This window comes from Apus apus, chromosome 4 (genome assembly GCF_020740795.1).
Source record: "Apus apus isolate bApuApu2 chromosome 4, bApuApu2.pri.cur, whole genome shotgun sequence".
Taxonomy (NCBI): Eukaryota; Metazoa; Chordata; class Aves; order Apodiformes; family Apodidae; genus Apus; species Apus apus.
Window position 1 is genome coordinate 68825225 of NC_067285.1, and position 14880 is coordinate 68840104.

General features: G+C 41.0%; 1 protein-coding gene across 15 annotated transcripts in view; it reads left to right on the forward strand.

Annotated features, from left to right (window-relative positions):
* FAM13A (family with sequence similarity 13 member A) overlaps nt 1-14880 on the forward strand; it is a 130834-nt gene that overhangs the window by 90843 nt on the left and 25111 nt on the right. For 13 of the 15 annotated variants that reach the window (XR_007889429.1, XM_051618912.1, XM_051618911.1 and 10 more), the window contains 5 exons: nt 1424-1603; nt 4214-4397; nt 7297-7373; nt 8071-8113; nt 13195-13342. Coding sequence is in view for 14 of the 15 variants with exons in the window: in XM_051618912.1 (XP_051474872.1) it covers nt 1424-1603; nt 4214-4397; nt 7297-7373; nt 8071-8113; nt 13195-13342 (632 nt within the window). In the remaining variant the exon portion in view is untranslated. The remainder of the gene's footprint in view (nt 1-1423; nt 1604-4213; nt 4398-7296; nt 7374-8070; nt 8114-13194; nt 13343-14880) is intronic. The other 2 variants (XM_051618918.1, XM_051618917.1) reach the window with 2 other exon arrangements.

A 14880-nucleotide genomic window follows, 5' to 3' on the forward strand; every position in this document is an offset into this window, starting at 1 on the left:
TTCTTTCCTTGCATTGTGCCTGCAGCATTTTGTTTAGACAGACTTACATATTTAAGCAGACTTGCATATTCAAAGAAGCCATTTGTACTGTGTCATCCTCTTGCTCTTGTTTGTGCCCTGTTGCTTCCCAGCAGAGGACAAGGCTTGACCCCACCACCATAACTGGGAGCAGCAGAGCTAATGAATTGGCTCCCATGCTGTAACTGGAAATTCCCAATGGCTGATAGGTTTGCAGAACTGATTCTTGTCAATATATGAAATACAGACACACTTACCAAGTTACACCATGTATTTTTTTGCAGTTGCTAAGATCTTTTGATTTTTTTCAGATCTGCAGTCTCAGGTAGAGTTTCAACTATAGCAACTTAGCAACAACTTTTTAAAATTCTCTGAAGAAGTCAGCCCAGGTACAGCTTCCCATACTCATAGCCACTTAAGTGAAAATTGACCATCAAATCCTGGAAATAACCTCTTTTCTATGGAAAAAGTATTAGATGCTATACATCTACTTTGGACAAGTGTGTTTGAAAAACTCATTCTTCAGCAGACTACCTGCATTGCAAGAAACAGGGATGGGCTGGTGATGTACAAAAATGTGTTTCCAAATGGTCTTTTCAGGAAAAAAAAAAATATTTGCCGATAAAAACTTTCTATGATTAAGGAAGGAAGGAAGGATATATTACAAGAAAATGTCAGCACCAAAATTAAGGAGATTTGGTTGTGTTGAAGTTTAGAGTTTCACATTGTTAACTGATGCACCTGTGAATGACCCCTTGCTGTGATTTGCGTGGAAGCCCTCTCACTGCCAGTGGGCATGATGGTGATCTCACACCAGAGTAAGTCAAGGGTGTTTGTGGGTGCATTCATGGCACAAGAAAAGTGTGGAAACAGCACAGCTTAGAACCAAATCCATGCTTGGCCACTGATTTAAGCATGTGAGAAGTTTATAGCAAGGTACTGTTTGTATGTTTTCATGCCCCTGTGAGACAGCAGTGAATAGCCTTCTTGCAGATGATCCATTGCCTTACTGAGCTCAGATTGCAGAAGAGACTTGACTGGTGTCAGCATGGCTGGGTATCAAATACAGTTTTGTCAGGGCAGGGACTATTGCAGTGGAGGGTGAAAGTTAGGCAGCAATGTCTGTAGCTGTAGTGAGTGAAATTACCTGTTTTATTGAAGGTTCAAACATCCCTACAACTAAAAAAGAGCAAGATAAATGGGAGGCTCAGCTTTTCTGAGGGATCTGAACATCAGGGTATCTGAAGATTTTGGCTTAGTTCTTTGCAGATGTCACAGCCCTGGGACATTTATACTGCCTTGCCATAAAACACAACCCTTGGATACCCTTGCTTTGTTTATTGTTCTAGAGAGGGAGCTCCACAGAGTTTTTGAGCTCAATTTACCTTATTTTTCGGCTTGACAGGTATTTAGAGAAGACAATCCGCTCAGCCGTGGAGCAGCATCTCTTTGATGTTCATGGCTCAGGCGGCCAGAGTTCAGAGGACTCTGAATCGGGAACATCTTCAGCCTCTTCTAATGTGTCTGCCAGGCAGAGGAGGCGACATCACAAAGAGCAGGAGGAAGCCCGGAGAAACAGAGACATGTACGAGCCTGATTTCTTTTTTTTGGGAAAGTATATTTGATTTAAGTGTAACTTAGCCATGTCCTCTTATCAAAGCAATGCTTAGTTCTGTTACAAAGTGCACGGCCCTTCCCCTGAGTTGAGAGGGCAGAGCAGACTGCAGTGCCAGTGCACAACTCCACTGGATAGGTTAGAGCAGGGAAATGTAGAGCTTATTAGAGGTCATTCAGTGGGGCAAAGCATGATCAGAATGCGTTTGTTTTGTTGGTTGTTTTCTTTTACTCAGTATAGTTTTTAATTACAGTATTTGGATTTTAATTACAGTATTTATTGCTTTAGCGTAAATTCCCAAGTAGTTGGCCCTATTGCCTGTAGCTTTCTTTAGATGAAAACATTGGATTTAGATGCTTTTCTGAATTCAGAATGTCTTCACAAATGAGATTTAATTCCCCTTCAGCATGTGAAGACACAGCTTATGTTTGAATTTATTGAGGAGACCAGGGAGCTTCCTTTTGATTAATGAAAATGTAATAATTTTTATCAACCCTGTTACACAAAGTTTAAACATGATTTAGTGGTGAATTTCATTAAATATCTGTCAAAGAGTAAAAATAATACCTATTTTTCCTTTCATACGCATTTAATTGTGGCATGTATTGTGTAGTACAAATACTACCACCACAGTCTTAACACTTGCCCAAGGCATATAACTGTCTTAGAGGAGCTGTAACTATAGACTTTGCAAGGCTTATCATGGCTTACACATATGTCTGGCTTTACTAGTTCTTGTAAAGAATTCATATACTTGACTGTAGTACTGGATTGCTAGACTTTCAGGTTAGATTCTGAAATAAACGCTTAGTCTCTTGTTTTTTTCCTGGGTGCTGAATTCCCAAATCCTATTGGATCTACACCTTCCTAGATGAAGCCACTTTTATACAGGTGCATAACCATCAGTACCTCGTGTTAGTATTGCAGCAATGCTATTTCCCAAAATGTGTCAATGCTACTGTTGTAAAAAAAACAATCCACCATTACAAAATAGAAAGCCATTTCCATAGTGAATGAAATAGGCAGTGAAGATGGACCAGGAAATTAGCACTTGCAAGTCACCAAAGTATCTGACAAGAGCTCTGAAGTAGTTTTTCTTGTTTAGTAGCCCTGCTGACAGGCTTCTCAGGTAAGTAGGTCAGAGACTGGCTAGTGTACGTGTTCGGAAGCATAGAGTTCTGCAGGGCTTTCTTTCTACACTGTGTTACAGAGCTGCCTTTAGACAAGTTTGACACAGTTCAGGTTTGGTCCATAAAGCTGTAGCCAAGGATTTGAAAGCACATTGGAAGTTTTGAAAGCTGGCTGGGTTTCAAATTGTTTTCCCTGATTCCCTTAGGTCAGATTGCTGGAACACGTTTGGATGAATTATCAAAATTGGGAATTCCTTTCCAAACTCCTTTCTGTTGTTATTGTTGTTTTCATTGTCAGTAACTTCATTGCCTCGCCTTGTGATGAATCACAAGAGGATTTGTAATGTCACAAGACAGAGCTTATATGGGAAAAGTGTTTATCGCAAAAAAATGTGTGAACTCCCAAGCTTTGCAGGCTACATAATCTACAGACTATGTATATGTAATTGGTCTGCTCAGGGGATTGTAAAAAAGTCCACAAAGGCAAATGTGTTATCTCAGGTGTTTAATCAGAGATTTGTAATACCTCTTTGTATCTCTCCTCCACTAACAAAACCTAGAGATTTGTAATCTAGACAATCACTGAAACTTTCTCATTTCGTTATTCATCTGAATAATTTATCATGCTGGCACTGTCCAGATACTACAGAGTACCTGGTTTCTTGTCACACCAGTGCAAGTCTGCATAAATTCTCCTGTGGTCCATGAAAGGAGGCTTTGGAATCACACAGCACTGGATGTGACAGCTGCATGTTGAACAGTTAGCAAACATTTCAGTTTCAATGTCAAATGTAAGCAGCCTGCCTTTAGCCTCTGGCTGATGGCTTAAAGCTAGCTGTTCCATTCACTTCCCAACATAGTAGGACAGTTCTCTGCCTTAGCAGTTGTGTTGCCATTGCAGATACATTCCCTTTTCTATTTTGTGTATTTCCCAAATAGGAAATCAAGCATTTGGCTAAAGCACCACAGTCCTGTGCTTACGTTTGAGAATATGATTAAGAGGGCCGATTATGTGGTGTCATGCACCAAAGGAGATCCTTGGACTGCAGTTGTGAATCACTTTTCTAAATTAAAAGCACATGGCTCAAAGGAAAGTATGTTGTGTATTCTCTACACAAATACCACAGCCAGGAGCTAGCCATCTTCCACGTGAAGTCAATGGGATTCTCTCCATTGGTTTTAGTGGGAAGTGAATCAAGTCTCAAACACTGATCCTCACAGCTTCCTCAACTGAGGGGTGCACACCTGGCTTTCATTCCTCAATGGGATCTAGTAATGCGCAGTGTGTGGTGTTTTCTGCAGTAGGAGGAACCAGAGATACTGGTTTTGTAGGGCGTAGATGATGTTGCCAGAACTGCACCAGTCAGCATGTTGTGCTTCTCTATTGCTGCCATAAATGTAGCGGGAGAGTGCTTTAAGCAACCTCTTGTAATGTCCCTTTCCTTTTTAGGGAAGTCGTCAACAAGGAAAACATTCCTTCTGGATTCAGCAATCTTGAAGACTGTATTCTAGCTGCTCAAGAAGTAGAAAAATTACAAGACAACAGCTCGTATCTTAGTGAAAGGAATAAACCAAAACGGCAGAAATCCAGCACCAAGCTTTCAGAGCTTAATGACAACCAGGACAGTCCTGTGGTAAGCCAACATGCTGTGCTATTTCATGCCTAGTACCAGGGAGGGAAAAAGTCTCTCTTTAATTCAATGGACATCTGATTCCCTTTGGTAGCCATTTTTGCTTATACAGGAATACATGGCTGTTTTGGACTTTGTGGAACACTGGATCCCACACTTAAAACCTTTGTGATGAGGCAATTCAGAAGCCCTATTACTGATATGATCCTCTTACTCCATCCATAGTAATTTTCTGTTTCCACAACTTTTTTTGTTTTTTCCTTTAAATTCAGCAAAGCATTTTGAAAAGAGAAAAAAGGAAGTCTCTTTCTCAGTCTTTCAAAAGTTGTGCAAAGAGGTTGGAACCTCAGATGGAGGTTTACCTGTTCAGGTCAAGTTTATGTTCCTTCTAAGTTCTAAAACCGTAGATCAGAACTGACTTCTTGATAATGAGATAACAAAGATGTTTTATGCCTTCACCCTAAAGTCTGTTACTGTAGTGTTTACAATTTGCAAAACACTTTGGAGTGTGTCAGCCAAAAGTTAGCTAGCTTTTACTGAGGAGGCAAATGACACCAACTGAACATCCTAAAATTCTGGAATAGTGTAGAATTTGTCCAGCATACTCATGTGAGACCTTCACAGTAGAAGACAATTTGCCAGCTTTTACAAGCTGTAGAATAAAACTGATGCAACCTCCTACCCTCTCAGCAGGACCAGACACTGATTATAGTGTCAGCAGTTGAGAAACGGTGCTGTGCTTCATCGCAGGTTCTGCTTGCAGAGGTAGAACTGCTTGTGCATCCTGGTGCCTGGCAACAGGCATGCATTGCATGCTTAGTAGTTACAGTGAAAGCTGTGTGAAAAGGCTGTCTTTCCAAACTACAGGGCATTTTCTTCAGTAGTTCTTGATTAAGTTTTAGAGCCTGCTGTGAGTATCTTCTTAATGTAACATTGTGTTGGGACTCATTTTGTTTAGGCTACAAAATTGCAATGATCTGATGCTCTTACACTGTGCAGAGATTCTAGATGAAACAGATTTGGCTTTTCTTTGTGATAAAAAGAAGGCAAGATGCAAAAAAAATTGTAGGCTGTGCTTAGATTTAGTGCTCTTTCAGGAACCTTCTCGTGATACTTCATGAAAGAGCACAGAGAGAAGACATGGTCTCACTTTGCTTTGTAGCAATGGACTTAAAGATAGGGAAAGGTCAGGTGCTTACACACTTTTCTGCAGCTCTTCTCTGTACCTGTGGAGTATAAAGCAGTTTAAATGTAAATGAGAATTTTACTCAGGATTTGGGAAAGGAAAGACTGACAGAAGTGTCTACTTTTGCTGTGGACCTGAAAAACATTCATGAAGTCTTAAAACATGCCCAGAAGAAATATTCTCAAACTTAGCTGTGTCCACTGGATTTTGCCCTGCTTCTCAGTTTTGGATCTTTTCACAGACAAAGACTGAAAGGAACATAAAATGGATTAGCCCTGTTCAAAAAGCACTGTGACCAAGATAACCATCAGTGTGGTTCATGCTTTCTTTGCTAGAGGAAGTGTCACACTGGGATTGTCAGCCGGGAATAGTGTTACGAAACAGCTGGCAGAGAGCATGGTGCTCGTCTCTTTGAAGAGCAAAAGCTGCTTTTTAAGTTTTCATGATTGCACTTATTTAATACTTTCACTTCAGAGATTGCCAGCGGGATATGTGGTGGTTTAGCTTTCTTTTGGCTACATCTTTACATGTCAAATAATAACACAAATTAGACTACCTATTTGGAGTATCAAAGGACATAACCTGCACACTAGCATTTACTAGTAGGCCTTTGTCATGTAAACATGTTTGTGATGGTGTATCTTATTAGCCACCATTTTCTGAGCCTTCCTGCTTTTGAAAGCCTGAAAGGGTATGTAGGACAGTGTGTGGAAGCTTTCCTCTTAGCTGTCTAATTGCATCTGACTGAAAAGCGTAAGTCAGCAGTGGAAAACCTGTCAGTTCCACTTACTCTCCCAAGCAAACCAACCACAAAGCATTAAAATCTTGTAACTGCAGTTCTGAGAGACATGGTAGCCATCCACCAGTAGGACTTGATGAATCACATTAAGCAAGGCTGGAATGACTGAGCTGTGCCACCTTATGGGGCTGGAGTTGTAGCAGGTGAGAGAGTGCTGTGGCTGCTCCAGGAAGCCTGTGCATGCAATTCCCAGGGCTGGGGCAGAAACCACACTCCATTCTGCTGACTGACTTCCCCCTAGTTAAGAGGGTCTTGCCCAAAAAACAGAGTTAGAATACTTCCTGAACCTGTGCCTGAAGTGACAACATGACATGTCTTCACATGTACTTTCTTAAGCTGTTACAGGACAACAGTGTTAATGTTTCTAATGTAAGTCACAACAAATTTCAGAACAAGTTGTCATAACCAGTTGTATTTCTTCCCCTGCATTCCTGCTAGCACAACTTAACATTACCTTTGTGCATATGGCAGTCCCTTTGCATTCTTCTGACCATTTAAAAAGAAACCAAGGAAAGGTTTGGCTGACAAGGGGAGTATTTTTCTAGGATGACTATTAGGAGTCCTGCTGTCGATTTTGGTACCTGTTCGTACAGGACTTGTACGTGCCACAGAATTGCTCTCAAGCTCAGGCTGTCAGTCTGTAAAATGGAAAGTCCTGAGGTACCATGCAGAATTATTGTTAGACATTTTGAGGTTGTCTGATGAAAGAGACAAAGCAGCGAACAGTTGGGTTATTTACAGGTTATGGGCAATCAAGTGTGGATTTTGTTTTGTTATAAATGTGCAGCAGGCGGTATTCTGCTGTCTTGTTTCTAGAAGTCCTGTTGGATATTTCTTTATTTAATCTTTCTAATGGCCTGCAACTTGAATCTGTTTCTTTTATGTGTCTTACTGCTTTAACATTTACTGTATTTCAGAGTATGGAAAACTTTAGCTCATCCAGGCCTATAGACAGAACAGGACCTGATGACATGGAAATTTTATCTGAAGAAAGGTGATTCTTTAATTATGTTTTTTTTCCCAATGCCTGTATGTTTTATTTTCCCTCTGGTTGTAGTACAACCTAAGAGATCTTCCACTACAGACTTATGAGGGAGAGATTTAGTTATGCTCCACAACAGCATTACCCACCTTGTTAGCTTCAAAGTAGAACTGTACAGAGCCACTGCGTATTTTGTGTGGGCTCTTTCCCAGCAGCACATACCACCAAGACCTTCTCCCAGCCTGTTAGGAATGGCACTAAAGATGCTGATGGCACAGACTTGAAAAGAAATCAGCTGTGAAGCACCTGAACCAGTGCAGTCCACACAGGGGACTGCAGGGCCTGTCTCACCAGGTCTCTGGGTTGGCAGTCCAGCCTTTTTCTTTGTGGTTCACTCTTCTGTACAGCCCTGCTCTGATCATCTGAAATGACAATTTCTCTCCACAGTTAGGTTTGTTGGGAGAGTAGTACTGGGGCACTGAAATTACATGACATTATATTTTTAACAAATAGCTCCTGAGAAGAAGCAACATACATAATTGAGCAGCCTGAAATGCTTCAGCCCAAAGTGTCCCTTCATTTACTGAATGAATTAAGTGTGCAGCAGTAGCAAGAATCGAAAAACCTGTGTTTGCCGAAGTCCTGCTTGTTTTTGTTAAAAGTCTGGTTTTGCATTTGTAATATGTTGGTTTGTTTTTGTTTTTTGTAGCAAAGAAAGTGAAAACGATGAGGTTTTTGTCAGGCACTCTCAGGTTGGTATTTTTTGGGTTTTGTGTTTTCATTTTCTGGTCTCTATATGGTCTTTTTACTGAGGAGAAACAAGTAGTTAGGCATATAGTTCTGTGAAATTTTGTTTCTCCTAAAGAAACAGGGTTAGCATTTGCTTTTTCTTTCCCTTCCTTCTGCTTTTTAGTTACATAATTTAGGGAGCCTCTCAACCGCAGAGGAGCCTGAAAGCATCTGCTTCAATCTCTTTGGTCCCTCCTTGTCAAAAAGGGAAGCGTCACAGAAGTCAGCACTTTGTTTTAAGTAGCACCTAGCTCCCCTGTTAATCACTACAAACAGGTTGTGTGATTGGTTATTTCCCAGGGTAGTAAGATGAGCTAGTCTCTCTTGATTTCTCTAAAATCATTTGGTCTTTTTATTTATGATCTCCCGACGTGGCCTCTTGTCTTTGAACATAGGTGTCTGTGATCCATTTGTCCTAGAAAACTGGATCAGCTCCCATGTCTCTCTAAGGATTGGTGACTGGGATTGATGTCAGGATGAGACATGTGACGATGATGGCAACAGTTATTTCCCTGGCTTTCTCTTTCTGCTCAACACCTACTTCCTGCACTTGCTTTATGGTGATTTTCATCTTAACTGTTCAGCAAAGCAAAGTTTGGGATTTGGTTAGGTGAACACCTTTGCAGTCACTGGTTCTTTTGGCTTTCCTTCCTTCCTCTAGACAACCAAGCATTTAAAATGCTAGGGAGAGTTACCTGAGGCATGTCTCCCTCAGTTGTGTACCCATTTTAGAGGATCACAGTAAAACAGCTGTGAACAGTGTCTGGTTTCTTTGTCTGTCTGGAGTTGTCTTGAGGGCTGATAGTATTTTCAAACTGGCCTCCTCTTGTATGTTTTTAAAAGCAAAAGCCACTATGCATTTATTGCGTTTGAAAGACTTTGTTTCTGGTAGGTATTATTTCCACCTAGCAGTAAAGGCATTTAGGCTTTGACCAGCTGTGTTGTAGCTGCAGAGGTTCATGGGACACTGAAAACATGTAACCTCTGCAAGGGATGTTCAGTACTGCCTTTGATCACTGCTCTGACTGGGCTTAGGTGAATCTCCTGCTTTGCTCCCAGAGTGTCAGTAATCCCCAATGATCCTGCACTTGCTTATGAGCTGGTACGTTTTCTGGGGAGTGGATTTTGCAACACCTTGTTCCTCCCATGCCAGCTTGCATGTGGAGAAGGTGCTGTCATCACCATGCCACACATTACTCCCATTAAGCTTTTAAAGTAATCTGGGGGAGGTATATTTGAATATGAAATCACAATCTTAAAATAAACTTCTCCTTATGAAGAGTTTTAAAATGTAGAATTTTAACTGCAGGAGAAGACATAACCTTAATCCAGAGATTGTATTATATAGGAATTACAAGGTCAAGAAAATGTTACATTCCTGCAGGGTAGTTTTACATTCCTTGTCCCCTGTAAGCCCTTTGCTTAGGGCAGCTTAAAGACATGCCTTTCATAATAAACAGCTCATTCAGGTTGAGGAGGGGACAGGGACTTTCTTACTCTTCCTCTCTTTCTCATCTTTCCATTCAGAAGATACTAGGAAAACAATTTAGAATTTGGCATAGCTACCAGTTGTGCAGACTCCAGTCTCCATGAGGCAGTAAAAATACCTTGAAACACATGTTCTGAAAGAATGTTCAGTGCTTTTGATGCCTTCATAATTTGCCCTTGGAAGTAGCTAAGATCCAGAATGTAGACTGTGATTTGAAAAATGTGGGTTTCTAGTACCCAGGTTTTGATAAAGGAAGAATCTTAAAGATTCAGACCAACACAGCAGAAGGGGATTGGCATGACTCAGGAGTCAGGCAGCACAGTGGCCACATTCTTGCATCAGCTTGTATTACCAAGAGGTGCTTAAGGATGCCTCCTGCTTGGGGTTGTAATGGATGATGGGATGTAGGGGAGGGAAGCCTTTTAAATAAAATTTGTTTGAATCCACATGTAATCAAACTGAATGCAACTTTCTAATTGGAATTCAAAGATCTTTCCGTTGCAGTTTATTTCTAGCTGCTTTAGCTACTCTTTATGCTGAATCTCCTTTAAAGCAGGGAGAATGAAAGCAGCTGACTTATCTCCCCAAGTTTCTTAGATCTATAGTTACTGGTACCTGCAAAGAATTAATGCAAAAGCAGCTTCTAAAAAGCAGAACTCAGGTGCCTATTTTCAAGATCTTTTTGTGGTAAATTATGTAATATCTGCAGCGCTCTGTGACTGCAAACAGTTATGGAGATCATCGACTTGCTGCCCCTTTGCTTTTTAAGAAATTGTGGCACATCCATACCTAAAGCACAATAGTTCTCCCTTACTTGATTTTTGTCCTGGAGGTTGGCAGCTGGTGGCATCAGGAAATCAGATAGGAAAATAAGTCATGGGAATACTGAATTATCTACCACTCTGTGTGTTCGGAGCATTCACACAAAGAAGGTGAAACATCTGCTTTCTTGATTCTCCTGGGTTTGCACCACCATTTTTCTTCAGGACCCCTAGTAATTTATTCATGGCATTAGAGGCTACATCAGTGAGCAAGGAAAGGAGAGTGACTAGCTGCAGGCACAGCACAGGTCTGCTTTTTAAGCAGCTTTTAAATATTTCCAACAACTGAAGTGATATTAGAAGGAAGAAGACATGTATATGATCTTTGTAATGTATCTATAATGGAAATGTTTACCCATCTGTGAAGTGCTGTGATACCTGCTTCAGATACCTTTTAAGAGTCTTAATAAGTCAGACAATTGTACACTCTTCATAGAAAGACACAACTGTAATTAGTGTCAGTGGTGGTAGTGAGATGGTGTTTTCAGGTTGCTCCCTTAAGATCTAGGTGAGTTTCTCCACATTTCTCGATGTTATTAAAAATAGCAACCTATTTTGAAACTTCTTTAAGCCTTACAGTATTGGTACTGGCAATTTAAATGCAGTTTATCAACTGGTACAGTTTGTTCTTTAGTGCATGTAGAAGGCTGCCTGTTTCTGGCCACTGACCAGTCTTTCTGTTTGTGATGTACACTGACTATTTTCATCTTGGCAAGTAATTTGTTACTGGACTTTAATTTAAGTCCTCTGAATCTGGAAGCAGCTTAAAAGATATTAAATGGTGAATTAGCATTTTTCCATGTACAGCTCTCACAGTAAACACGTTTATAATCAGATTTAGTGTCAAGCTGTACGAGTTATTAGTGCTTGGCAAACTGTCATCTAGTGTTTGCTTTTGTTACAGTGTTTCAAAAACATGCTTTATTGACATTAAAAGGAAATACAAACCTTATACAAATACAATGTAGAATACTTTTTATAGATACCAGGATGTTCATCACCCAGGTTTTTAGAATCATAAAACAGCACAGGTTGGAAGGGACCTTGAAAGATCATCTGGTTCGCCCTTTCATTGGAAAGGGAGCCTAGATGAAATTCCCTAGCACCCTGTCTAGTTGCAGGGATTCATGGCATTGAATCTAGATAAAAACATTTACTCATATGATTTATCTACTAGGCAGATTTTTTCCCTCTGTACATGAAGCTTACTTGTTTTTCTGTGCTCAAAGAGGAAAAAAACCAAACACATCATTAGCTTTATGCAGATGAAAAAAATTAAATGTGCCTTAGTGGCATGTACGGAGGATATATTGAGGATATACAGTTAGTACAGTTTGGCCATGCTTAGAATCATAGAATCATTGCAAGTAAAATATTTTCGAATGTACCACTTATTTTCTTTAGGCTTGCTTTCTTCACACATCAGCGTATGCAGATTGCTAACTAGATTATCAAAATACTCACAGGAGGGGAAATCTGCATGTTGACTACCTGCTAGACTCTATTTGAGAGAATTACAACTAAGCTGTCCTTACCAAGATTAAATAGTTTATGTAGTAATGTAATGCTGTCAATTCAGATAGCTCGGTGTTTGTTGGTGGCTTTATACATACCACACTGTGTTTATATACATGCTCTATACTTCCTTGACTTCCTTTTCCCTACTGCCCTCAGTGAGGCATTACAGCTCATTTATTGTAGAGTGACAAAACTGCTTGTGTCATCAAGCACTATGACAGACACACACACTGTGTATCTGGGTTGTGGGGATGGCAGCGATTTTTGCATAAATGCACACGACGTGTGGTATGTGCCGGGTTGAATAGTGGTGAGACAAACAGCAGTTGCTTCAAGGTAGTGCTAAATGATGAATCATTTACTTGACAGCATTCTGCCTTTTTTTTTTTTCTTCTCTTTTTTTTTCCCCCCTCCGTCATTGGATGCTTGTGTGCATTTTTTGGCTTTTTCCCAGAGTCCACGCTGCTTACAGCTGAGATGCCAAACCCCACTGCCATTTGGATTTGCGCAACACCGCTTTAATACCCAGAGCTCCTCCATAAATAGTTCTGCTCTCCCCACGCCCAGCTAGAAAACAACCACAGGAAATCAGGGAATGTGCAGCCAGCACGGCTTAGCTGGCACTAATTGATCTGAGCCAGCACAGCCTGCATGAGAACATTCATGTGTGTAGCCTGCACTGCTTGCTGTCTGCGGCTGCTACCTCAGGAGCTCCAGTGCCTGCTTTTTAGAAGATACCATATTCCTACAGCCTTGAAACAGCAGCAGCATTTTTGTTGTTGCTCCAAGTTGCACTCTTGTAAGAAGTGTATGCAACTGCACCCTCTCTCTGCCTTTCTCCCTGCTTTCCTCCCTCCTCTCCTCCTCCTTTTTCATCCCCATTGATGACTGGAGGCTTTTTCAGCTGCATGCAGTTGTCAGGGCAGGCAGTCTTAGGAGCTTGCAGTAGCTTTCTAAAGAAGGAAAAATTTGAAGAAGGCAAATGGACGGATGTTTTTACTGGAGTGAGTGAGCAATTAGTACGTAGGGGTCGCTGAGCAGGGGATTTGGATTTGGAGATGGAAATGTCAGGATCTGTTTGTTTGGATCTTTTTAGCTAAAGGCATGAGCTTACTGCTACTGTGATAGCAGGGGTTGGGTTTTTTTCCTCCTTTCTTTCCTGAAACATTTTTTTTCTTTCTTTGTTTCTCATTTCTGTGTGTGGATGGGAATATAGCTGACTTCAAGTATGAAGATTCAAGAGCATCCAAGCATTCCTGAAAACAAGTTACAAAGAAATCAAGATGCTGATGATCAGGAAAACAGCTTTGTGTCAGAAGTGCCTCGGCTGGATTTGACAGCGCTGTGTGATGACAACTGGGAAGGTAGGATTGTGTAATGGCTCGGTCGTACGAGTGAAACGAGAAAGAGGGAAACCTGAGTGGGCTGGATGTTTCTCTATGCGATCATGTTCCCATGCCAGAAATAACAGGAAAGAATTTTTGTCCTGAGTGTGGAACTGAAAGTTTGGAGAAACTGGAGGCAAAATACTTAGAGGAAGAAAATTCATTGTTTTATTCTTGACATTACTTATTTGTGCTGTTTAGTATGTTTAGTATTGCTAAGTCCCTGAGCATTTCAGGATAACTGATTTTTTGGTAGCTGATCACTCAGGTATCAAGCTAGATTGCCTCACACTTAAACTCGGTATTTCACAGTTGAAAGGAGCTGCCTTCTTTCTCCGTTTTCTTCCACTTCAGTCTCTGTTTGGAAATAGTCATTTGGATCTGAAAGGTACAGCTGGAAAAAAAGGCTTATCTTCTAGTCTTGTCTTTTGATGGCTCTTACAAACAGATTTTTTTTTTTCAATGTGTGCTGTCAAAAAATTCTGATGACCAGCTGAAATAGCAGTGTTAAACTGCATGTGGTTTAAATTCTTTTACTTCTGTTGCTTAGCTCTCATCTCCAGAGTGCATGCTTGGTTGGCTGTTTACACCTGCTCACATATAAGAGTGGAAATCTGGGGGAATTCTGTGGGTGCCACAAACCTCAGTTTCAGTTGAAATTGAGATGAACTGAAGGCATCCCGCTCCTCTGGGATCATACCCTTTTCCAATTGCTGAGAATGTCCCTGTGTATAAGCAAAAATTCCTCTGTTAGTTCGTGTCTTAGGAGTGAAGGAGAGGCTTTGACAGGGAAGAAACAGGAAAATGCGTGTATGGTATTTTAATAAAGCAAGAGAGGGAAAATATGTAAATAATTTATTGCTCTAAAAAAACTATCTCTGAGAAATACTAAGAAGTTAAAATTCTATGCTCCTGCCTCCACAGTGTACGTGACCTAGTATATTTTGCCTTCCTCTGTAGGAGGGAGGTAGTTATGACACTTACGACATGAGTAAAAAAAATAGCAGTCGTGGCTGCCTTTGATTCAGCCAGGAACTAGTCACGAAGCATGGGAGAGAATTTCTCCACTTGCTTGCGAGGCAGAGATTCCCTGGGTGGTATCACCACACATGCAGCATGGCTGATCAAAGTGCCATGGCAGGGCTCTCAGGAGGCCTTGTCTGCCTTATGGGTTTGCTGAGATGCTAATTAGCACTGCCCTGCAGGGTCTAAAGCCAGGATGAGCATGTCTGTGTTCTCAGAGGTGATGTGTGGCTTCAGCTGTGATGTGAACCTTTGGAAGTAATGATCTTTTTTTCTTCCTGGGAGTCACGTGAGTGCACGAAGGGGAGAACACAGCTCTCTTCTGTCTGCCAGAGGCTTTCCCATCATATGAAACAAGTTGCACCTTTGGTACAACTCCCTCTTCGTAGGCATGCTGTTATGTTTGGATTCTAGCTCGCTTGCCCTGCAAACAGGATTATGAGCACATGTGACTGTGCTTGAAGAGTGTTTCTCTCTGATTCTTCCTTCCTCTG